This window comes from Canis lupus, chromosome 22 (assembly GCF_003254725.2).
Source record: "Canis lupus dingo isolate Sandy chromosome 22, ASM325472v2, whole genome shotgun sequence".
Taxonomy (NCBI): Eukaryota; Metazoa; Chordata; class Mammalia; order Carnivora; family Canidae; genus Canis; species Canis lupus.
This window is the reverse complement of record NC_064264.1, coordinates 45,270,964-45,295,012: the sequence shown is the minus strand read 5'-3', so window position 1 is coordinate 45,295,012 and position 24,049 is coordinate 45,270,964. Positions and strand designations below refer to the sequence as shown.

The following is a 24,049-nucleotide window of genomic DNA, read 5'->3' as shown; positions in this document are numbered from 1 at the left end:
TTCTTTCCTCCTCCCATCCTCCTCTCTCTCTTTCCTTCTCTCTTCCTCTCTTTTTCTTTGCTCCCTGACTCATGCTTTTCTTTCCTTAAAGACTGATTACAATGGTCCCTTGGCCAAGTCCTCTGGCAAATTCCATGTGGGTCCCTGGATGGGCTCAGGGCTCCGTGAAGAGAATTCTGGGTTACACTGAATTAAGTCAAGTCATCAGTTTCAGCTTTGGCTGCTTTTCACTGGCTTCAATTTTCAGAAGCCAGCTACCATGTCAGTTTTAAGGTTTTAAAAATTTACTCCTGATGCTTACGCAGCCTGGTTCCAGCATATCTTTCAAATGTTTTGCATACATCTTAAAATTGTTTCTTCAATAAAAGAAGTTCTTTCCATTTGCTTGAGAAGATGATTTTTTTTTTTCCTTGAAGGGTTTGCTTTCCTTAAATAGCAGAATACCTTGATATTTTCTCCCCAGTGGTGAGTACGGAGGAATTACAAGGAATTGAACAAAGCATATTTTGAATGTGGTGAAAGAGAAATCTTAAATTCTTGGCCTGGCTAAATGATTATTTCATATGCTCTTTTTTTAAATGAGTTTTAAAGCAATTCTTTAAAATCATTTGCTGAAGTTTTTAAAAAAAGATTTTATTTATTTACTCATGAGAGACACTGAGAGAAGCAGAGACACAGGCAGAGGGAGAAGCAGGCTCCCAGCGGGTAGCCTGATGCCAGACTTGATCCCAGGACCCAGGGATCACGACCTGAGCCTAAGGTAGATGCTCAAACACTGAGCTACCCAGGGGTCCCCATTTTGCTGAATTTACATGAATGTGTGAATTTAAACAGCCTGGCTCTGTATCATTCATTCAACCAGTACTCATTGAGTGTCACCATAGGCAGGTGCAGGTGCTGGGAATATTCCAACCGACATGTCCCTGCCTTCATGAAAGTTCTGACAAGAAACTAGGTAATAACATCCTGATATATGCAATGAGGACATCCATGAGGGGCAACTAACCAGACTTGGAGGGTGAGAGAAGGCTTCCTAGAAGAGCAATGGTGTGCTGGAACTAGCTCTTATGGGCTTGCGAGACCACTGGTTAAATTGTCAGGAAATCTGCGAGCCAGTCATTAAACAGTGATCACTAAAAGTTAAATTGTATAAACTTAAAATTATATACATTATACTGAAAACCAAGGTGATATATACTCAAAACTCATTACTTCCTAATTATTTACTCTTATCTATGCTCTTGAAGTTATTTATGTCAATTATATCAGTAAGGGGGAAAAGTCATATTGTAGTGTGCTACTCTGTTCAGTGACATCACATTGTAGCTTAAAATCATCATGGTGGGAATATTTACACAACAGAAATTGGCAAACACTACCACCTATCATGTTTACTGGATTGAGAACTGGTTGTGCAAGCAGGACACCACTGAATCTTGGAGTGAAGTGAAGTGAAGTGAAGAAATAATAAATAATGCCTGACAAATGGTGTATATTTGGTTTTGGAATGGAGAGGATAGGATGTTGCAAGATGAAGAAACATCATGGGCAAAAGCATGGAGGTGACAGAGGATGGTTCTTCTGAGTTCTTCTGAGCCAAGGCTATCTTGTATATCTGGCACATACAGAGGTTCTCTTATCTCCTATGTTAAAACATCTAGGAGGACCCAGCCTCTTAGTCTAATTCACTACTTCCTCCACAGCATCTAGTATGGTGCTTGGCAGATAATCAATGCTCAATAAATATTTGCTTTGATAATTTCAGGCAGCGAGAGTGGTGAGAGTGGCCTGGAGAGGGGTGGCAGGCTAAGGAGAGTATCATGCAGGGCTACATCTCAGCTTCACTCTAATGGCAACAGGGAACCATGGAAAGCTGGTAAGCAGGGGAATAATGTGAACATATTTGCATTTTTAGCAATCCTTCTGGTTACAGTATAAGGGATAGATAGGAGAGGGGCAAAACCAAGGGCAAGGAATTAATTAGGAGGGTGTAATCCCTGAGGGAGATGGTAAAATCGGGGGTGCGGCTGCTATGGATGGATTCAAAAGAGATTGAGAAGGACCCCATGACAGTGGGGTCTGTCATGGACCAACCATGAGGGCAAAGGAGAAGGGGAAGTTGAGGAGTCAGCTGGGCTTCTGGATAGGATGAGGTGTGGCAGAGAGGCTCTGTTTGGACCAGAGAGTCCTGGGAAGGAGGATTTGTAGGGAGGAAACGAGTGCAATTTTGGACAGAACTATTGGAGGTGGCAGGTGGAGGTGTGTGGCAGACCGTCAGATAAACAGGTGTGATCAGGAGAGTAGACTGGGCTAGGAGAGATTTGGGATGAAAGCTACTCCTGTTGCTGTAGTGAAGTCAGAATGCTGTGTCTCAGGAGGTCCCACTCTCTGCACAAAAGCTCTTTTTGTTACCCATTTCCCCCCAAGTCCCATATTTTAAAGATATTTTGTCCAGCTAACAGGTTATGTGCATTAAAAATAAAATTAAAAAAATGATCGATTTTCACTTTATAAGGCGTCTAAGTTACGCGGCTGGTGTTTTGAGGTATATTCTGGGATAACAAAGTAAAAGAAAAGATATGCAAAACGTGTTTAGAAGAAAAAGGCTGACAGAGTGCCATATAATTCAAAAATTTCTGGCAGATATGTCTCTGCCTCTCTCTCTCTGTGTCTCTCATGAATAAATGGATAAAATCTTAAAAAAAAAAAAACTTTCTGGCAGAACAAGCGGCCATAAACACACAAAGGTAGCTCCTCCATGAGTTTAAACATAGGCTGGCCAGGGCGATGCCTGTCCAAAGCCAGCAGGATGGCACCCCCGGGCAGAAGGAGGCGCTCAGAGCTGGGGACACCCGTGTGTGGGGAAGGCCAGGCTACTGAATTCCTGCAGCCCGACCCTCCGCTGCCCCTGGGAAGCATGGTTCTGACGGAGTCCTCCTTAAGGCAAGAGGATGTTGGAAGAAGGCTTTCAGGTGAGTGAGAAGGTATCTTCCTCTGTTTCTAAGAACACACTAAATGTTAAAAATGGAATTGGCTTCCAATCACCTATTCTTGAGTAGGCTTCATTAAGGGTAATCTTCTCATCTTTTGCCCTGAAGTTAAAGTGAAGGAAAATCTTAAGATAAATCTCCAAAGGTTAGAGATAATCAGGAGTTTCCCTTTATCATCAAAAGGAAGGGGAAACATTTTTTAAAAATCTCTTTTACATGGGTGGAAAGTTAAAACTAGTTTGCTTTAAATGCATTTCCTATAAATGCATCGTAGGCACTTTCCTCAAACCTTCATTTTGCTTTATAAGAAAAAGGTGTCTTTTTTTTTCTTTCTTTTCTTTGTACCTAGCATCTAAAAAATCTGGCTCTGTTATGCAGTGATGTCACAAGCAGGAATAGACCAGATTCTGGTTTTCTGTATAGAAATGGAGAAATCAAAGAATAAAAGATGTTTCAAGGAGGTCACTGTTGCTTAGTGAAATATTATAAGTAAGAGCTGACGGGCAGAATAGAAACTTTGAAATTTGAATAACCAGAGAAACTATTCTGAGAATTCTGAATCAAAGCATCATTGAGAATTTGCTCTTTTCTTTTAAAAACAAAATTAAAGGAGAAATAGAAATAGAACTTTATAAATAGTACGGCCATTTGCTTTTTTTTTTTTTTTTTCTCAGAAATCAGGGAGAAGGAACAGAACCACTTGTCATTGCAGCAGGCCAATTATTCCCTTAACGTGAGAATAATGTGAGATTGGGCAGAGGCCCCTGACATTCCTTTAAAACCTTTTGCTGTGCTGGCACTGGTGCCACCACCAGGTGGGGAGTTGAGTATGTTGCTGACAGCCTTTATCCAATGCCACTGATCCCTCCAGCCTCCTTCCTTTTGAAGGCTTTGTTCATTAGCCATTTCTTTAGTGCCATGCCATGCCACGTCCCAGGCCACGTGGAAATATGTGTTCCCTTCAGGATGATTCACCGCCATTGAAAATAACACCAAGCACAAGTGCCGTTAAGTGCAGGTGTGTGTATTGCACAACTGCTCCTCTGATCTGAGATGCTGAAGATAAGCTGGAAGACCATCATGGATGAAGCAAAACCATAGAGCCAATCAACACTCTTTAGGATTTACACATCAGAGACATTTTCAATACCAGCAATTAAAATATTGTACCTGTAAGAGTGGTTTTGATTGGGTATGTTCCATACTAAGCATTTTACATGGATGATACAGTTTTACTCTCAAACAACCCTATAAGGAGGTACTACTAGCATCTTCATTTTTAAGGTGAGTTAATTGCATTTAGACAGATAATTTGCCCCAAGTCCACAACCTAGTAAAAACCAGATCTGAGGTCTGTCTGATGTCAAAATCTGATCTTATAACCTTTATGCTATTTTAAAGAATCCTAGGCTGACTTCAAGTACATCTTAAGGTATTTTTGTTCTTTATTGTTGAAGTCTCTCTGGCCTTATACTTTCATGTTTCAAGTTCAACTCAGCAAAATTTGCTGTTTCTTCCATGTGTAAAATGACATGTTGGGATGGCCCTCTGTAGAATGTAAGAACAAGTTAGATGTAACTCCTGCTGTCAAATAATTTATAATCTTCGGAAGGAAAAGGGAAGTACGCAAACAACTAAAACACACGAAATAATATGCCGGCTGCTTTAAGAAGGGCACACATAACCTAGGAACTCAAAGACAAACACTACTGGCATAAAAATATGTTTATTTAAACTAAATTCTAAACAATGTCTTCGTATCTGAAAGATGGTATTTTCTACATGTGAATTTCCAAGATATCACTTATGCCTGAATGTTTTGAAAGAAAACAGATCCAGAGAAAAGAAAAATATCTGGATGCTAGAAAAGGAAACCTAACCAGTAGTGAAGACATAATGTTCACCACACTGCTAACTGTTTAGAACTGGAAAAGCACATTTGAAAGAAACCTTCATTTCACAGATGAGGAAACTAAGACTCACTAGCTAGAGGCAGATATTACTACATTCTATTTTCCATCCTCTTAGGTTTCTTTTCTTTCTTTTTTTTTCTCCCCATCTTCATTTGTGCTGTAGATTCGGAAAGAATTGTCTGGAGAAAATTAAGTATCTGGAGGCCACTCTACTCCTCTGTAATGGGTTCTACCCTCATCTGTAATAAGTATTAATTGAATGGATGGTTTCAATTGGAATTTAATAAGTCTTCCTTCTTAATTTAGATTATATCTGACAAACCAATCTTTTCCTGGATTAGATTTGAAATTATTCCTAATACAGTTAAATTATATTGAGTGAGATCAGTTTCATCTTCCCTGATAGGATAAGGAGACACAACACATCTGAAATTCACAGGCAGAGCCTCAGCAAGTATTCTTCTCCCTCTCCTTGGGAAATTTCCAGAAACCTGCAAAGTTCTTTGATTTGGGTGGGTAACAGAAGTGGTAGAATAATGAGGGAGCTTTCCTGTCTGCCATGAAGACTAGGAAGATGGTGAATGTAGTAAGTGTGGTTGGGGCTTGAAGAATTACCAGTACTTGTTTCTCATCAGAAGGTTCTCTGTAGTGTGTTTTAGGCAATAGCCCTCCCTTAGAAGGCTGGTTCCTCCAGTGCTGAAGTATATGTGGACCAAGTGGGAAGATACTTATTGAGGAAACAGTGGCATGCTGGGAAAGTCTTTTTCTGTGGATCAGACCATTTACAGTAGCAATTCCAAGTCTGCCACTTGTTAGTTGCATGACCTCAAGCAGGCTACTCAATTTCTGTAAATTTAACATTCTTTACTTATAAAATCAGGAGACTGATGCTCTATAAGATTGCACCAAGGGTTTGAAATAAATATATAAAACATCTAGAAAGAGACTGACATGGGAGCCTAGGAGCTATTTTGTCTTTGACTGTATTCTTCATGCCTGGTATATGATAAGGCGTTTGTTGAATGAATATACTAGGTGGTCAATTACTGGTGGACATGTAATTGGTACTAGGTGATTATTTGTTCATTAAGAACCAACAGGGACGCCTGGGTGGCTCAGCGGTTGAGCACCTGCCCCTGGCTCAGGGCGTGATCCGTGGTCTCAAGATCGAGTCCCACATCAGGCTCTCTGCCTGGAGCCTGCTTCTCCCTCTGTCTATGTGTCTGCTTCTCTCTCTCTCTGTGTCTTTCATGAATAAATAAATAAAATATTAAAAAAACCCAACAGTTTTAGTGTGCTTTTGTTTCCAGTCTTTAAACATATGTACACATACATATATATACACACACATATAATGATATATGTAATATATATTATATAACATATAATATTATACAAAGAATACAAAAACCAAGAGTTTGAAGTAAGTGCCATAATGTTATTACCAAAATTTTATAGCTTGATTATACAATTTGGTATAGCTAATGTATTTTTTAAAGTTTATTTATTTAAATGATCTCTACACACAACATAGGGGTTGAACTCATGACCCTGAGATCAAGAGTCACATGCTCTTCCGACTAAGCCAGCCAGGCACCCCTAGCCAATGTATTTTTTTTAAAGGAATATCAGTGTCCCCTATATTCAATAGTTTAGCTGTGGGCTAACTAGGAGAGGAAAAAGAATCTGATAATATGTACAAGAACAGACCTAAGACAAGATTGGAGCACAAACATACATGGTGGGAACAGATCTTTACGTTAGTCAGCAAATTCCACTAATTCAGGATCAGTGACTAGGTAAAAAAAATAAGCTGTTCTCTCCTGCAGATATGATGAGAACCTATGGCATTAGAGGAGGGGAATTTCATATCTGAAACTGTGGTGTGTTCATCTTCTGCCTTCAGATAGAAACAGGGAGAGCAAAGTAGACTTTTATACTTTGTACTACCAAAACTACCTTTGCTTCAGAAAGGTTGGAAGCAATAAATGATGAGACTCGGTAAGAGAATGATTCCCTTAGAATTTAGCATGGTGGGAAGCACTAGGTATAGTTGTGAAGGGAATCAGACAGAAAGAGACAACTTGAGTCCTTTTGGCTTTGCCACTCTGTTTCCTCATCTTCTCATGAAGGTTTTACTGAAAGTCTTTGAACTTTCTCTTAATGCTTGGTCTACTCCGCAGATATTTACTGACCTCCGCTCTTGCGTGAGATTGGCTTCAGAGGTGCCCTCTTTGTTATAATGCAGTGATCTGGCAACATGGACCCTGCCATCAGAACCTTCTCTGCTCTCCTTATGCACCATAAGGCCCCTCTAAGTTACTTAACCTTTCTAAAGCCTTGGTTTCCTTATCTGGAAAATAAGGTGGGAGGTTCCAGCTCATCACAAGCATTGTTATAAATATCATATAATATAAAGTACATAAAGCACAGTATAGTCCTTTGAAGTAAGCATTCAACAGGATCTAACAGTTATAAACTTGCTTGCTTTTCTGAAAGCGGCTTTAGAATGACTTCTAACAGCAACTGGTGTAATAAGTTAAATGATTCTCTAAGGAGAAGTTGTCAATCATATCCTGGAATAAAAAGTCATTTTAATTTGTAAGCTTTACGACTCTCAGGATAACTGCCCACCCTTTACCCCTACCCTCAATTAGGAAATAGCTTCTGGCCTTGCTCAAAGCCTTATCAGAATTTAAGGAAGCCTTGTTATGTAATTATGTAATTAGTCCAGTGGAAGTGTAGAAATCTAGATGACTTCATGGATGTGGCTTATATGGAAAATGAAGCTACCTATTTCTAAATTCCATTCCCTTGATGCAATAAACTTCTTTTGGAACATATCCATCACATCAGCAAATCCTATTGGTGTTTCCTGCTAAATATATCCAAATACCAAACACCTGTTGCCTCTCCATGATATTTTGATGCTGACTTTGGTTGTTCTTCAAACCCTCTTCTACATTGCAGCCTGCCTCCTACCCCTCTTACCTGCAGAGCCTGGCTGCTCTCCTCTCTCTTATTCCTTAACTCTCTCCCCTTTGCCCTGCGTCAAGATTACCAGATACATTTTTTTTTTGTTTGTTTCTAGCTCATTTGACATTTCTTGTCCTGTTATTTTATGACCTGCTATACTATAACCTCTCATGTGAGTGTACCCTTACATGCCCTATATTATTTCTACTCTTGATTTTGACATTTCTCACAAGGAAATGTGTCTTTTTAAAAGCACATTCCTTATTAACAACCCTCCTATTATAATGTAGTTGGACAAATTCCACAAAAATGTCTCATCCACATTCTGGCAATAAAGAGAGAGTCCATCTGACCTCTTCGAGATTTTTTAATAGAATAACTTGAATACGTATGCACATGCTCCAGTGGAAATCCTTCAAAGTGTGTGATGGTCTCAAACTTCAAACACTTTTGTCCAAGTGCTTCTTATACCCTCTTCTCTAGGGCTGTTTTGAATATCAGCAACCTTAGCATCTGGTTACTCAAGCACTGCGGGGATAGATCGTGGTCTCTCAAAACAACATGAATCGGTGTCTAGGCAATAAATTTGAGAGGAATAAGTGGTTGCTATCTTTTCCCAGGAAAGGAAGAAAATAGCTTTTTGTGGAATGTGCAAATGTGCTATTGCCCCAATGGATGGTGGTAATTTGGAGAATCCTCCTTTATACAAGCTACCCCAAGCTCATTAAAACCCAAAGGTAGGCCTACAAAACTCTTGGCCTGTCTATCTCCCAAGGAGAGAAAGAGAAAGGGATCCAGGGCAGATTTTTTCTTACCCATTTCCTACCAGTTCACCCCCAAAAGCCCAAATCTGGTTTGACTCAGACTCCGCCAAGGAAGCCTAGTCTGATGCCATGGCTCTCTTTCTGCCCTGCCAATGTCCCCCCATCACACATCCACTCCTCCTTGTTTATATCTGCCATCTCTTCCACAAAGGATTTTAAAAATCAAAGAAAGCTAAGCATGCATCTCTTTGCTTGCCATATTTTTGTGTGAATTACTTTCAATTAAAATGCAATCGCTCAGTCAACAGCCAGGTTTAAAGGCCTGACATAGATTTGGTTAGTGTGTCATGGCAGGGAGGCCAATAAAAAGAACATAAGGGCTAAGTGCATTCATCCTTGTGGGCAAAAAGGGGCAATGAAGAACAGGCTGGGGACCCTTTGCAAACCTCCCAATTTTGCTTAAGGTAGGTCCTGTTTATCTTCAACTGAATGGAGACAAACAGAAATTTGGCACCTGGTATTTGTGTATTCTCCGAACCCAGAAGCTCTGTCTCATATGATTTATGAAAATGTACTTTTCTTCTTTTAATGTGCGCTTGACTTCATACAAAGGAGCATTTTCCCCTGAAGATTCATTAATGAAGTTTATGTCATAGTCTTAAAAAAGAAAATCAGATGAAATGTTTAATTATTTACGATTGAACATATAGAACATTTGCCTCGTTTGCACAGCTGAAGATATAATTAGAAGTTCCTAGAGAGAGAACAGGCTGAGGGTGTGCAGAAATTTCAAACATATTAGAAGGAAAATTTCCCTCCAAATTGCTCACAAATGTGAGGGATTAGTCAATATACCTGGGGCTCTCTGAAATTCCATGATTTTGAATAGCTGAGAACCTAAAGATTACTTCCTTTCTCAATGTCATTTTGTTGGACATTTTAAATGAAGTAGCAAATTTGTAGCTCAACAGGAAAAGCTCTCTGACAATGTATTCGAATTGATAATCCCAGCCGACATACATAGTTACTTCATTTTTAGAAGACTGCATTTTCCTTATTAGTAGAAATATGACTAATGCAAATACCTTTGCGGACACCTGCATGCTGTTTTCTTGCATGTTCATAATGGCTTCAGAGATCTTGACATCTATGGGGTCCATGACAGATTCGATGTTGAATGGTCCTTCAAGTCGCTCTGCCACCAAGAGCATCGCATCTGTTAAAATACAGGAGCATGATTTATATGAAATCAGGGAGCTCCAGGTTGTTAACCTGTGTTTAAACAGTTCCAACACAACTGGTTGAAAAATAACCTTTCATTCAACATTTTTATTTGCTTTTATATAATTGGAAATGGGATGGATGACTAAATATCAAAGCAGTATTTTATTTTACTTCACTTGAAGATTGAAAATTATTTTACATGTATAAAACCAGGCCTAAAGATGAGACAGAGAATCCACATTAAGATCATTGGATGTCTCTATCCAGTGTGAAGTTAAACCAAAAGAACAAAACTAAAAAGAAAACAATATTAGATCAAGGATTGGCTAAATTTCAAAAATGGAGTCTAGTCTCTTTTCTCCTGGAGGATGAGAAAAATTGAGAATGTTGGAAAAGAAGTGCTAACATGTGGATTTGGGTGAACAAATGTTGAGATCCTATTTAAACCTATATATGATAGGGTGAAGCATTTCTAGATTTGCAAAGAACAGATCTGCCCCTATTTTGGGTCCTCCTGTTTTAACACTCTGACATCCTTTGGAGATACAGACACGGCTCTTATTGGGTTTATTCAGGGCTTATTATGGTGTTTATCACATAGTAAGCACACAAGAGACTGTTTGTGAAATGATATTGTGCTGAACTGAAGTACTGCTTGGGAAGCTTTAGTTTTCTGGAGAAGATGGTCATAGTGTGTTGGCAAGAGCTCTTCCTGAGGAGTGCATAGCCCTGTTGTTCTCGTCCTTGGTCCATCACTGACTAGCAGAATGCCCACAGGAATAACCTTTGAGCTTGGCTAGCCTCAGACTGGTGAGGAGTATAAAAGGGACTGGTGATGAGGAGTCTCTCAGCATCTATGGTGAGGGGCATATGCCCATTACTGTGCCACCAAAAACTGGCTCAGTTTGTCTTCAGTATTCAGGGCACAGTTTGGTAAACTGCCTTCATCTGGATGGTTGAACAGAACTTCCTGTGAGGGTGATAATGTGGCTACTGGGGCTTAAAATGTGGCTAGCGTGACTGGAGAATTAAATTGTTAACAAACTAGTTTGCTCTTAATTAATTTAAATATATTTTTAAATATTGACTTGAGACTAGTGGCTGCCATATTAGAAAGCACAGCTTAGACTTTTAACATATAGATTCCAATCTTAGATCTCAAGGTTTTGAATTGTTAAAGCTTTTGGAGGCCAATCTGAAAACACTTTCCTTCTTTCAAAATAATACACGTTTATTATCAAACACTTACAAAATACAAAAAAACCCCTCCAACAACAAAGGAGAGAGATACATCCATAAAGCTACTTCCCAGAATAACACCCAGAATAGTTTGTATATGCTTTGCTTTTTTTTCCCCCTCTGTGCATTTTAAGCATGCAACTGGAAATATACCACCCATATATCATATACTATGCTTTCTAAAATAATATACCATTAATGTTAAATGATGTTTGTAGTAGGTATTTTATAGTATTAGTAAGAAGAAACCAAATTTTACTTTTATTACATACCCAACCATGCTCAATCAAAGTCCGACATCAAAATTTTTTCAAGGTTATAAATAGTTATGAATTAGGTAGATGAGAAATCTTTTAAGAGAGATGAATTATTGTAAGAAAGATATAGTACTCTTTGGGAAGCAAAGAGTCACATCTCTAAAGAACACTCAGTTTTGTGAGTAACATCAGCTTTAACGCTACCCATTGGCTTTCTGTGCCAGACTCCCAGAACTGAGTTCTGCTCTACCCTTCGTGTAATGCCACCAGAGTAAATGCACTCAAGGAGGTCCCTCTATTCTAGTGTGAACAGACTCCCAAAGAACCCCTAACAACAAATTTTCTGATTTTTTCCCTTAGATAATGCAGACTTTGTATGTCGCAGTGGGATCTTATAACAAAAGTAATGATTTCTCTGCATCTTACTGACTTAATTACCTGGCAGTGTGGACAGAGGATGCATATTGTGTGTTGGTAGTATTTTGATATTAAAGATGTTTTTTTCCCTTTAAGGTTTTCAAAGGTGGCTCACTGTTATCTGAGAGCTGATCTATTTCTTTTATGTCTTTATATTGTTTTGTACATTTATTAAAAATAGTCCCCTTTACCCTTAGACTTCCCAACGGGTTTTTTTTGTTTTTTTTTTTTCCAACGGGTTTTTTGATGACGATTAATTATGACGAATGAGTAAGTTTCTCCAGATGGGTGTATTCTGCTAGAAGAATCAAGAATCCTCGTACAGGAAAAAGAATTGGCCTGATGGAGTGATTCAACAAATGCAATTAAAGAAACTGAAATTATGGGATCCTTAACTTTGTGTCTTACATTAGTATTTGCATAAATCATAATACAAAGAGTACTGGTCTACTGCAGTGTATTCATTCAACATGAATGGGCTGACTTGAGACAGTGATACTGTTGGCCATCCTGGAAGTCTGAGGGCCACTGTGCTCTCATTAGTAGGGGGAAGTGTTTGGATTGGATGCTAAGGACTTATTGTAGTGCCATAGTTTGAAATTATGGGATCCTATCATAAAGCAGCTAGGTTTCTCTTTGGTGATTTCAGTTTTTTTGTTTCCTGCTCCTTTCCCACCACAGTGCTTGCTTGTTAGATTTCTGGGTCTGCAAACTCATCCTTTTAGACTCTAATCACCATAAAAGTCCTCGGGCGGGCCTCTTCTGATCATTTGCCCATGTAGTCTTGGAATAAGGCGGTCCAACTGATGATCCTTTATATTAAACATAACCAAATGGTCACTTTTACTCAAATTTCTTGCTCCTGTATTTCCATACCTTATCTCAATTCATTTATTTTTCTTATAAAAACTAATTTAAGATGATACATTTTTGGTGTAGGCAGGTATTCTTTATTTTTCTTTTAATTCAGATCAGTAGTCAGAAGATGCTACTTTAAGCTATTATATAGTTTAGGCTATTACTAATTGTATATATATATATATACACACACACATACACACACAAAAGTTTATATATATAATATATATTTATATTGTATATATTATTTATATATAATATATAGTTTATATATTATACTTATATATTATTTATGATCATTTTGTGATCGTTTGTGATCCTTTTTCAATACATATGTATCAAATCATTATGTTGTACACCTTATTATATACACACACTAATTATATACATTTAATTACTAAGTAAATTAAATTCTCCTTTGAACACTCAAAAACCAATGTAGATTGGCTCAAAATTTCAGAATCATCATTAAGAGTAATAATGTGCATATAGTTTATGATACTGTATTCTACACTTAAAAATTTGTTAAGTGGGTAGATTTTATGTTACATGTTTTTTACCAAAATAATAGTAATAGAAAGAGTAGTAATGATTATTGTGCTTATGAATTACAGAAGTGTGGAAAAGGAAACACATTTACACTGTTGGTGGGGACATAAATTGGTGCAGCCACTCTGAAGAACAGTATGGAAGGTCCTAAAAAGATTAAAAGTAAGCCTACCATATGATCTTACAATCATTTGGGTTCTGAGAAACCAAATCACCATCTTGAAAATATATCTTTATCCTCATGCCCACTACAGTATTATTTATAATAGCCAAGACATGGAAACAATGGAACTGTCCATTAACAGATACATGGATAAAGATGTGAGATGTATATATATTATTCAGCCATAGAAAGAAAGAAATTCTGCAAGGATGGAACTTGAGGGCATTATGTTAAGTGAAATAAGTTAGACAAAGAAAGACAAATATTGTATGATTTCAGTAACATGTGGAATCTAAATAAACCTGAACTCATAGATAAAGAGAACAGATTGGTGGTTGCCAGAGGCAGGGATTAGGAAGTGGGAGAAAGGGGTGAAAGAGGTCAAAGGGTACAAATTTTTAGTTAGTAAGTCCCGGGGATGTAATGTACAACAAGGTGACTGTAGTTAAGAATATTGTTTTGCACATTTGAAAGTCACTAAGAGAGTAGATCTTAAAAGTTCCCATCTCAAGAAAGAAAATGTGTAACTATGTGTCATAATGGTTGTTAACTAGATTTATTGTGGTGATCATTTATATATATATATATATATCAAATCATTATTTTGTACACCTTGGACTAATACAATGTTACACATCAATTATATCCCAATAAAAATAAAACAAAACAAAAACGAGTCACCTAAAGATACAATCATCCCTCTGCCCAGTTCCCCTTTTTGTTTTATTTATTTATTTATTTATTTATTTTTTAATAAGACTTTATTTATTTATTTGAGAGAGAGAAAACCAGCACAAGCAAGGAGAGGGGCTGAGGGGGAGAAATAAGCTGACTCCCCACTGAGCAGGGAGCCTGATGGGGGGCTCGATCCTAGGACCCCAGGATCATGACCTGAACCAAAGGTAGGTGCTTGACTGACTGAGCCACTCACGCCCCCCCACCCCGCAAAACCTTTTTGTTTTAAATATACATGACAGGATTCCCCAGGGCCACAAAAGGAAAAGCAACTTTTCAGAAAATGCTTCTAGTATTTTGCATCTCTGCTACTAAGGGTCATGCTGACAGCTCCTGACTTTAAGAGTCTAGTTTAGATACATTATGGAATGAGAAAGTGGCAGTGGAAGGCCAGAGCTGACTAGTCCTGGAACTCCCTGTAGGCCTAGAAGTGAATGGCCACTCTCCCCGGACCCCAGACCTCAGAGGATTGAGAGGATCTGCATACCCCACTGAGCAGCCAAGAGCATCCTGCTTGACAGGTTTGCCTCCCACCGGCTGGGCAAGGCTCTCATCAGCCAAGCTCTCCAGGTCAGGACAACTTTCCTTTTTCTTTGGGGCTGAAGGAAGCCATACCTCTCTCTCCTCCCAATACTTTTATGACACTAAGGCAGTGGTTGGTAAGTTTCTCTGCAATCCGTTAAGTCACAACATAGCCATAACTTACTCCAGAGGCTGCCATCCTACGCTGTCTTAATTATCTCTGTGCCTTTTATATTTTGAAATATTTGGAACATTATTTTTAACTGTGCTCTTTCAGCTGTTATCTATGGCCAATTAAACAGGGCAGTGCTGGCATGTCAGCTAATGATCAGCTGATCCTTCTGCACATATCTCCTGGGCCATACTGGTTTTGTTTCTCTTTAAACAAAGACAGTTGTCTGGCTCTAGCAGCACTCCTCACTTTTGCTTCTAGGTGGAGGGGACGTTCAGATGAGTTAGAAATAAGTGGTATTGCATCTCGAGGTTCTGAGGCACACAGAGATGTGGTTACCGTGTGAGAACAGGGGATGTGTGTAAAGGCTCAACCAGAAGGTGTGCATCCAAAGGTGAGGCACCAGGCTGCAGGCAAAGCTGCACATCTAGGCCAAGGTAGTTTGCTTAACTAAGCATAGACTTTCCTGTTAAGAGCAAAGAGATCTGACTCTGATTAGATGGCATCAGGTGCTTGTGTTTCCATCTCGGACCCTTCATTAAGTGCCAGAGAAGCAATGCATGTCATGAGTCCCATTCTGCTCATCATGACGTCTACCTAATAGCAGTGGTATGAGGAATCAAATAAGATAGTGCCTGGAGAGCTGTTAGCACAATGCCTGGTGCACAACTGGCTTTCCATAAAGGTTGGCTAACACAAGGCACTATCCTCCGGGGCAGAGGTTGAAAAGAGAGGACCAACATGCAAGAAATTTGGGTGGGAATGTTGACAGCAATTGATGTGAGGAGTAAGGGAGGGAAAGGCACGGGATGACTTTAAGATGTATAGCTGGTGCTCTTTGGTATGCTAAGTCAACGTTTTGATAATAGCTGCTTTGTGATGGATGAATTCATTAGTGAGAGAAACAAGACTGCTTTATTTTCTCATGATGTGCCCCTATGCCAATTAATGATGACTACAAAGTCTTCCATGCCCTTCCTATTGAGAGGTGGGGTTTATGCCCCATCCCCTTGAATCTGGGTGTGCTCTGTCACTGCTGTCACTAACAGTGCGCAGTTTCCAGATCTCTCGGTACCCTGTACTTCTCAGCCTCCAGAACTGTAAGAAATACATGTTTGCTGTTTTAAACCCTGCAGCCTATGGCATTTCCATTATAGCAGCCCCTATGCAGCTAAGAGACCTGCATAGGGAAATGGTAACACCTTAGACATGAGTGAGATATTACCATTTCCCAGTGGATTGCCATCTAGTGACCCCAGTCAACACTGTGGGGGGCAGAAGAATCAGCCAGCTGAGCTGATGTGAATTCCCAATCCACTGTACTGTGATTTGTAATAATATGGTTGGTATTTTAAATTTGGGAACAATTCATTTGTAGCAATAGGAAACCAGAGCAGCCAAATATTTACAATATTTATAAAATATTCAGATATTTTCCCAACATTTGTTTGTCAGGACCTAAATATTCAGAATTCTAGTCAATTAATATTTGACCAATTTAACAGTTATGATATAACCCCAGTTGACAAACACTGAAATAGTGAAAAAAAAAGTTGCCCTCAAGGGAATATACAAAACAAACTTGCTCTAAGTCTGCAGAGCACAGCTAGCCTCAGATTAAGATATACATTTCCCCTGGGATGTGAGCATGAGAGAGATAGAGAGCAGGTTTGGAAAAAAGGCAAATATTCTGATTTTTTTCTGAGTATTTGACTTTATGAAGAGCAAAGGCTCTGACACGGGAGCTAGATGTTATCTCTGATCTCTGGATGGCACTGGATTAAAAACTATCTTGCTGCAGGGACTGCTGAATGTTTATGTTCTTCTAACATATAAATATTAAGTGAGATTTTATATGATCAGATATATATTTTTAATTTATTTCTTGAGATTAGGAGATGTAACATCAGAAATGATCTTACTGAATGCTACTGATTCTAACCTAGAAGGGAATGATTTTCAAAATGTTTTAGAGGAGACAAGAAGAAAAAAGCCTTCATTTTTAAATGAAGTGTTATCAGCCTTTTCCTAAATAACAATAGAGTAGAAATGACCTTGAAAATCCAGTTGGGGAGATTTGGGGGAAACGGGTGAGGGTGGTCAAAGAGTACAGACTTTCAGGTACAAGATGATGGGATCTGGGGATGTAACGTACATCATGGTAACTATAGCTAACAATGCTTACCGTACTATATACTAGAAAATTGCTAAAAGAATAGATATTAAAAGCTTTCATTACACACACAAAAAGGGTAACGACATGAGGTAGTGTAAGTGACTTTACTGTGATAATCATTTTATCATATATATGTGTTATCAGATCAACACGCTGTATACCTTAAACTCACACAGTGGTATTTATTTATTTATTTATTTATTTATTTATTTATTTATTTATTTATTTATTTATTTATTTATGATAGTCACAGAGAGAGAGAGAGAGAGGCAGAGACATAGGCAGAGGGAGAAGCAGGCTCCATGCACCGGGAGCCCGATGTGGGATTCGATCCTGGGTCTCCAGGATCGCGCCCTAGGCCAAAGGCAGGCGCCAAACCGCTGAGCCACCCAGGGATCCCCAAACTCACACAGTGTTATAGGTTAGTTATATTTCAAAAAAGCCAAGAAAAATAAGCTAAGAAAACTGAAAACATCCAATCAAAATAAGCTCAACTTGACCTAATAAGTATTTGTGACTTGCTAAGAAGTATCACTGGGTCACTATGAAGTCGTGGTCAGGGGGTGGGGGGTACAGAAGTGTTCATGCTGGTCACATTCATGGTGTTTATGAAATGACAAAGATGAAACACACGGACATTAGAACAATTTTTTAGTCCTCTGAGAGAAATCTGAATTAAGATTAAACGCTCATTTCAAAGTTCTCATTAAATCTTTTAAATTTGTCCTGATAATCTGCTTTTTGAAAAATGATATATATATATATGCATTGTCTACCTTATTGTTTCATCAAAATTCCATAGTGACCAATTTTGGTTTTTCTTTACAAGTAATGTTCCCACTCACTTCCATCTGCAGCACCAGTGTTTTAGCTTAGCCACGATATTTTCCCCACTGAGAAGCAGACAAAAGAATAATAAAAAAAGAATAAAAAAAAAGAATTAAAAAAAAATCAAGACATTTTAAAAGAACCCTAGTCAACTCATTCAGTGGCATCCAGTCATTCATTAAAAGAAAACAAACAAAAAAGCAGCTTCAGTATTCATACCTAAGCTCATTTATGCCCATGGTACGGAGGTAATGAGAAGGCCGTGCTTTCTACTGTGGCTAGCTGGAGCCTGGCACATTGAGTATACGTGCCCTTTGCTTTCACTCAAATCCAGTAATTAAAATGCTCATGAGATCTTAGACAGGAATGTGTTTCCTGGGAGGCCTGGAGAGAGCGCAGCCAGTGGAGACAGGGTTACAGCAGCAGGTAGATGTGACCTGAACACCCAGAGAAGGGTGTCGACGGGATAGTAGAGAGCGTATGCTTGCCTAGTCAGAAGGGCCATGCCCCCTTCTCAGAGCTGTTTTTTTTTTTTTCCTTTTCCTTTTTGTTTTTGATTTTTAGGACAATTCTATAGTGAAGTCTTTTCTACTTTTAGAATTCTGATTCACCAGAATTCCAAACAGAGAATATTTTCCCTCCTCTGGACAGCATTTCTGATTTCTTACACTAATCGCTATCCCCACTTCTGCTTTTGCTTCTCGGTAATCTCTTTTCTGACATTGCTAGAAGAACTGTCTTTAAAAATGCAAATCAGATGAGGTCAGTGCCTTCTAAAAGTTGCCATTGTCTTCAAGAGAAAGTCAGAACTTCTCTGCACCGCATAAGAAAATCCCTGCCCTAGCTCATCCCTGCCCACCTCAGCAGCCTTGTTTACTCCCTGCTCTGAGTTCCTTCAGCAGTCTGAAAGTGACATTGAAGTTGTCACCAAGGTCCCACCCATAGGCAATCTGTCCTGAAATCAATGGCGGACAAGTTGACCTAGATGCTGCCTTGTTCTCGTTTTACCTGCTGAAGAACTTTCGAGGCTGCAAGTCTGAAAAGGGATTCATAATCACAGACTCCATCCCTCACTTCGAATTCATTTCTCACTACTCAACATGTCCTGTGGTTTCCTGCTGTTACAAATAATGCCACAGTGAGTATCTTGGCACAGAATTCATTCAACGCATGTGCAGATTAATCTATTGATTAAGTCTTCGAATTTCAAATGTTAGGTCAACTATATTTTGGCATTTAAAATTTTGATAGTACCAAAGGTCTCTCTGTAGAGGCTGTATCTGGTTTTACGGTTTTTTTTTTTTTAAGATTTTATTTATTTATTCATGAGAGACAGAGAGGGAGAGGAGAGACATAGGTGCAGGGAGAAGCAGCCCGATGCAGGACCCTGGCATTACTCCCTGAGCGGAAAGCAGACGCTCAACCACTGAGCCACCCAAGCGTCCCAAGGCTGTACCTGCTTACATTCCCGATAGCAATACATGACAGCATCTGGTTCCCTAGGTCTCAAACTTTTAGATGTTGTTAAGATCAAATGGTTGGATGTTTGCCAATCTGATGGGGAGAGAAACTGGCATCTCATTGTGGTTTTGACTTGAATTTCCCTCATTTAGAAGGAAGGTTGTACATCCCTGAATATGCTCAGATACCATTTCTATAGCTTTTTCCCTTCATATTCTTTCTTCACCTGTTTTTCTTTTAGGTTACTAACTTTTTCATATTGATATAAGGACATTTCTTTCACACACAAATACATTAAAGACACCACCCCTTTGGTGACATGAAGTAATTTTTCCTCACTAGTTGCTATTTATATTTTGACTTAGTTCATGGTTTTTTGCTATGCAGAAATTTTAAGTTTTTTTGTAGTCAAATTTACCATTCATTTGTCTAGGTTTTCTTAGTCTCGTGTCTATTTTGCAAGCTTTCTCCTTTCCAGGTTCACCTCTCTGAACTTAGCTACTGCCCCTACGTTTTCGCTCACTAGCTTCCTTGCTGTTCTGTGAACATAGGCCAGGGGCTGTCCTGCCTCAGGGCCCATGCATTTATGGTTTATCCTTTCTTCCTTGAATACTCTACCCCAAATACCTGTGTATCTTATTTTTGTTGGTCTCCCCCAATACCACCTCTTAGAAGAAACTTCTCTAGCTACCCTACAAACTCCCACTCTTATCTGATTGCTGTATGTTTTTAAAGGATTTTATTTATTTGAGAGAGACAGAGACAGTGACAGAGATAGAGAGAGAGCATAAGTGAGAGGAGAGGGAGAAGCAGACTCCTTGTTGAGCAGGGGATCCCCTGGACCCCGGGATCATGACTTGAGCCCAACGCAGATGTTTAACCTACTGAGCCACCCAGGTGCCCCTGATTGGTGTTTTTTTTTTTTTTTTTTTTGTTTTTTTTTTTTTTTTTAAGAGAGGCAGAGACATAGGCAGAGAGAGAAGCAGGCTTTCTGCAGGGAGCCTGATTCAGGACTTGATCCCAGGACCTGGGGTCACGACCTAAGCCAAAGGCAGATACTCAACCGCTGAGCCACCCCGGTTCCCCCCCGCCCCCCAATGCTGTATTCTTGACAGCAGGTAACATTTGCAGTATTATTATGTGTATATTTACTAATGTCCCTCTTTCCCCCACTATTTTGTAATCCTCGAGAGGGCACAGTGGCTTTCCTCTCTGTTGTTTCCTGCTGTAGCCCTAAACCCTAGAACAGACTGGGATCTGAAGAGTTGTGAAATGAACACTTGCTAAATAAATTATTGGAATGGTTAAAAAAAATCTCTCTGTATTTTCTTCCAGAAACTTAAAAGCTAATTTGTTTCCCTCCTCCCTGCCTTAAAACTCCGCCTGTCCACTCCTCTGCCATGAGTACCATCACAAATGCCTGTGAAACTTTATTAGCACTGGCCTGCAGGATAAATAGCCCCTTGGTGGCTTTTGATGTGTTATAAGGTAGATGAAGAGTTTCTGTGGGAATTTAGAATCTTATTGTACTTTTTTATTAGGTAGAAATAACTTTTTAGATCTTTTAGCTTGGAATTGAAAAGTATGGCTGGTTTTCTTTCTGTCAGAGGTCACTTCTAGGTTAATCTAGAAAAAAAAAAAGAATGTTGTTGACATATTTGGCTTTACCAAACAAGGTAGTTCCTGTTGTTTCTCAAGAGTCCAAGTTTGCCATTAACTTTCAAAACAAATCTCTGTGATAAATGTCATACTTGTTTCTTCCCTGTAATTTGTCCACATTCACTAAGTATCAAATTAATGATCATTTTTTTTAATTTTGCCAAGCCTGTACAGTGTATAGATCCATAAAAAATTACAAAACAGACAATGACAGGAGTCAGATCTAGCTACAGAAATCAGTACCACAAAGTGAGGTAAATAGTAGGAAATGGAAATGAGCCAATTAAATGTAGTTTAAAATAGTGCACAGATATTTGATACAAAAATAAAACAGGGACAGCTACCCAGAATAATTACAGTAACTAAAGAACTTAAGCCAAATAAAAGAGAATTTAATGAAGACAACTGTTTACTTTGAAACCAAATCCAGGAAGAGGAGGAGAGGACAAATATACAAACCGCTTTAATTCTGAAACCAGTGCAAACAAAGGTTTATTTTGCTTTTACGCTGTAGAAGGAGTTGCAAATTGCGAGAGCAATAATTTCCCAGTCCTCCCAGCATAGCACAGAAACTGGAATTTCCAGGACTCATTTTCTGATGTTGGTTTCTTGTTAGTAGAATGATGCATTGCATTTCATAAAAATGTAATATATTCATGCCAGCATCATCACAACGCTATATTATATCTTAGAGATGTTTAGTTATATCACAAGCCAGAAAGAGTGGGCCTTGTAAATCCTGAATTTGATGGACATCAAAGTGTATACTACCAACCATAATCCTTTATTTAAATTTTTATTGCTGATTCTTCATTGGAATAATTTTTTATGTCATTGGTAGCTAAGAGTGTTCAAATAACTCACATCAACCTAATGGTCTTTACCTTGATGATGAATCACGGGATTAAGGGGCAAAGAATTCTTAAAGATCTTTCTCACAGAATTTTCATAGCTAGTGGATTGATTTGGACCAACCAGTTGGTTTTATAGTTTAGGAAACAAGAACCTAAAGAAGAAAAGCAAATCATTCAGTGCAAACTGCATCCCTTGGACCAAAATCTTTGTTTTCTCTCCCTTTACGCAATACACCAGGCATTGTAATGGCTCAAATTGCATCCATGTGCTTTCCTACTATTTCGTTACTTACTAAATTGCAAGTGCTTCACTTTTAAAGAGAATAATGAAAGAGAAAGGATAAATGATAAAGCTAGAGCATTTTTGTCCTAAGATTTTTCTCCTTCCTTCTTTGCTGCAATTAAGCTTTCCTTTAAGCCTCCCTTAGGGACTGCATTCTTTCAGTGTGGGCACCATGATCTTGAATTGTCCTTGACAAACTTATAAACAGCACTCGCACAGAGTCAGAGGCTCTGTGACCACGAGGCAAATTTTTTAACCAATGTGATCCTTGATGTCCTCTGTTATCATGGGGGCTCTTCCTATGTCACTGCAGGGTTTAGGTGTAACACAAGGCACAGAGCACAATAAATGCTTATTATTAAATTACGATTATTGTATCTTTATGGAGAGGCAAGTCCTTCCATTTCCTCACAAAATGCATATTGAAGGTTTGATTTCATCATCATCCATGAAGTCATAAACCCTTACTGAAAGAGGACAGTATCTTATCTCTTTTATTTTACAGAGAAGGTCACCGAGTCCCAGTGACACAAGGGGTCTAGTGATTTGGCGGGCACGATGGCAGCGCTGTGGCCATCAGACAGTTCTTGCAACAAGCTCTTTCTATTCCATCATACTGATTCTTTCTGTCCAACCAGCTAACCTACCATTAAGAAAGAGAACCAGTGAAAGCATTTTGGGTATCAATAAACTAAAGAAGTCTGAACTTTTTGCCAGTATATTGCAGTTAAAGCAATTCTCCTATTTCTCCCTCCTTTGCCCTAAAAGTTAATAAAGCAAATAACCCCAGAGACCATTTGTTCTTGTAGCACAAGGGCTTGCAACCTACATGGAATGAATCACAAACCTCTCCCAGAACCAATAAAAAATAAATAAATGAAGTCAGGTGTGTTGTCAGAACTCCCTGTTGGGTCCGAATAGAGTGATTAGTGAGTGATGCAGCAAGCAATGGGAGCCCTTCTCTCCTACTCATGTGTGTACTGGTATTATTAAAAAATATATATTTTTTATTATTTTGTTGCTCAGTGCCATGTGAACCAAAAGGAAAATGAAAAAAAAAAAAAAAAAAAAAGAGAGAGAGAGAGCAGTCTGCCCTTCATCATGGGTCACCAGACCCAAAGAAAAAAAAGCCAGATGATTTAAGAAGAGAAAAGAAAACCTCATTTTGGGAGGTGATGACTTCATCATTTCTATTCTCTGATTCATCCCGTGCAATAGCAAAATAATTTTCTATTACTTCTACTGTTTTTACATCTTGTTTCAAGTTATCTTCAACATATACCCCAAGGTGAAGATAAAGATCATTTTCTAACCTGGCAGGGGAGGAAAAGAGGGGAGTAGGGAAAGAGAGAAAGATGGTGAGGATGAGGGAGAGAAGAGTGAGAAGGGAAGAGAGGGAGAGAGAGAGGGAGAGAGAAGAGAGAGATGAGAGAGAGAGAAGAAAGCCTATGATAGAGGGGCACCTGGGTGGCTCAGTGGTTGAGTGTCTGCCTTTGGCTCAGGTTGTGATCCCAGGGTCCTGGGATGGGGTCCTGCATCAGGTTCCCTGCAGGGAGTCTACTTCCCCTCTGCCTATGTCTCTGCCTCTCTCTCTCTCTGTGTCTCTCATGAATAAATAAATAAAATTTTTGAAAAAAGCCCATGATAGAAAAGGAGTGGGTACTTAGGCAGCACTTTCAATGAGCCTAGTCTGGTACTACTCTAACAGCTTTAGGATTCAGAGCTTCCTTTTTATTTTTACAGCAATACCATGCTGTAGGAAGTGCTATTATTTCCTTTAATGGTTGTGGATCTAAGACCCTAGAGGTGAAAGAGCTTGCCCAAGGTTTCATGTCTTGTGGGTAGTCAGGTGCTGTTCGGAGCAGGCCAGAACTAAACATCATAGAATGGCTTGAACTTGTCCCAGTAGCCAAGGAAACCTGCTTGAGTCTCAGGGAGGTAGGCGGGCCTGAGTGTATCTGCATGGTGAATAAGGCTGAGGCTGGGGAGTCATGTCCACACCACAGCAT

The 24,049-nt window shown here is 39.0% G+C and overlaps 1 protein-coding gene and 1 long non-coding RNA gene across 5 annotated transcripts in view; one reads left to right on the top strand and one right to left on the bottom strand.

Annotated features, from left to right (window-relative positions):
- GPC6 (glypican 6) overlaps nucleotides 1-24,049 on the bottom strand; it is a 1,091,148-nt gene that overhangs the window by 98,454 nt on the left and 968,645 nt on the right. For both annotated transcript variants that reach the window (XM_025441287.3, XM_025441288.3), the window contains exon 5: nucleotides 9,729-9,859. In XM_025441287.3, coding sequence (XP_025297072.1) covers nucleotides 9,729-9,859 — 131 coding nt within the window. The remainder of the gene's footprint in view (nucleotides 1-9,728; nucleotides 9,860-24,049) is intronic.
- Nucleotides 1-24,049, top strand: part of LOC112656072 (uncharacterized) — a 30,844-nt gene that overhangs the window by 2,675 nt on the left and 4,120 nt on the right. For 2 of the 3 annotated variants that reach the window (XR_007404815.1, XR_007404814.1), the window contains exons 2-4: nucleotides 1,766-1,876; nucleotides 13,253-13,349; nucleotides 14,129-14,252. This is a non-coding gene — a long non-coding RNA (uncharacterized LOC112656072). The remainder of the gene's footprint in view (nucleotides 1-1,765; nucleotides 1,877-13,252; nucleotides 13,350-14,128; nucleotides 14,253-24,049) is intronic. The other variant, XR_004808339.2, reaches the window with a different exon arrangement.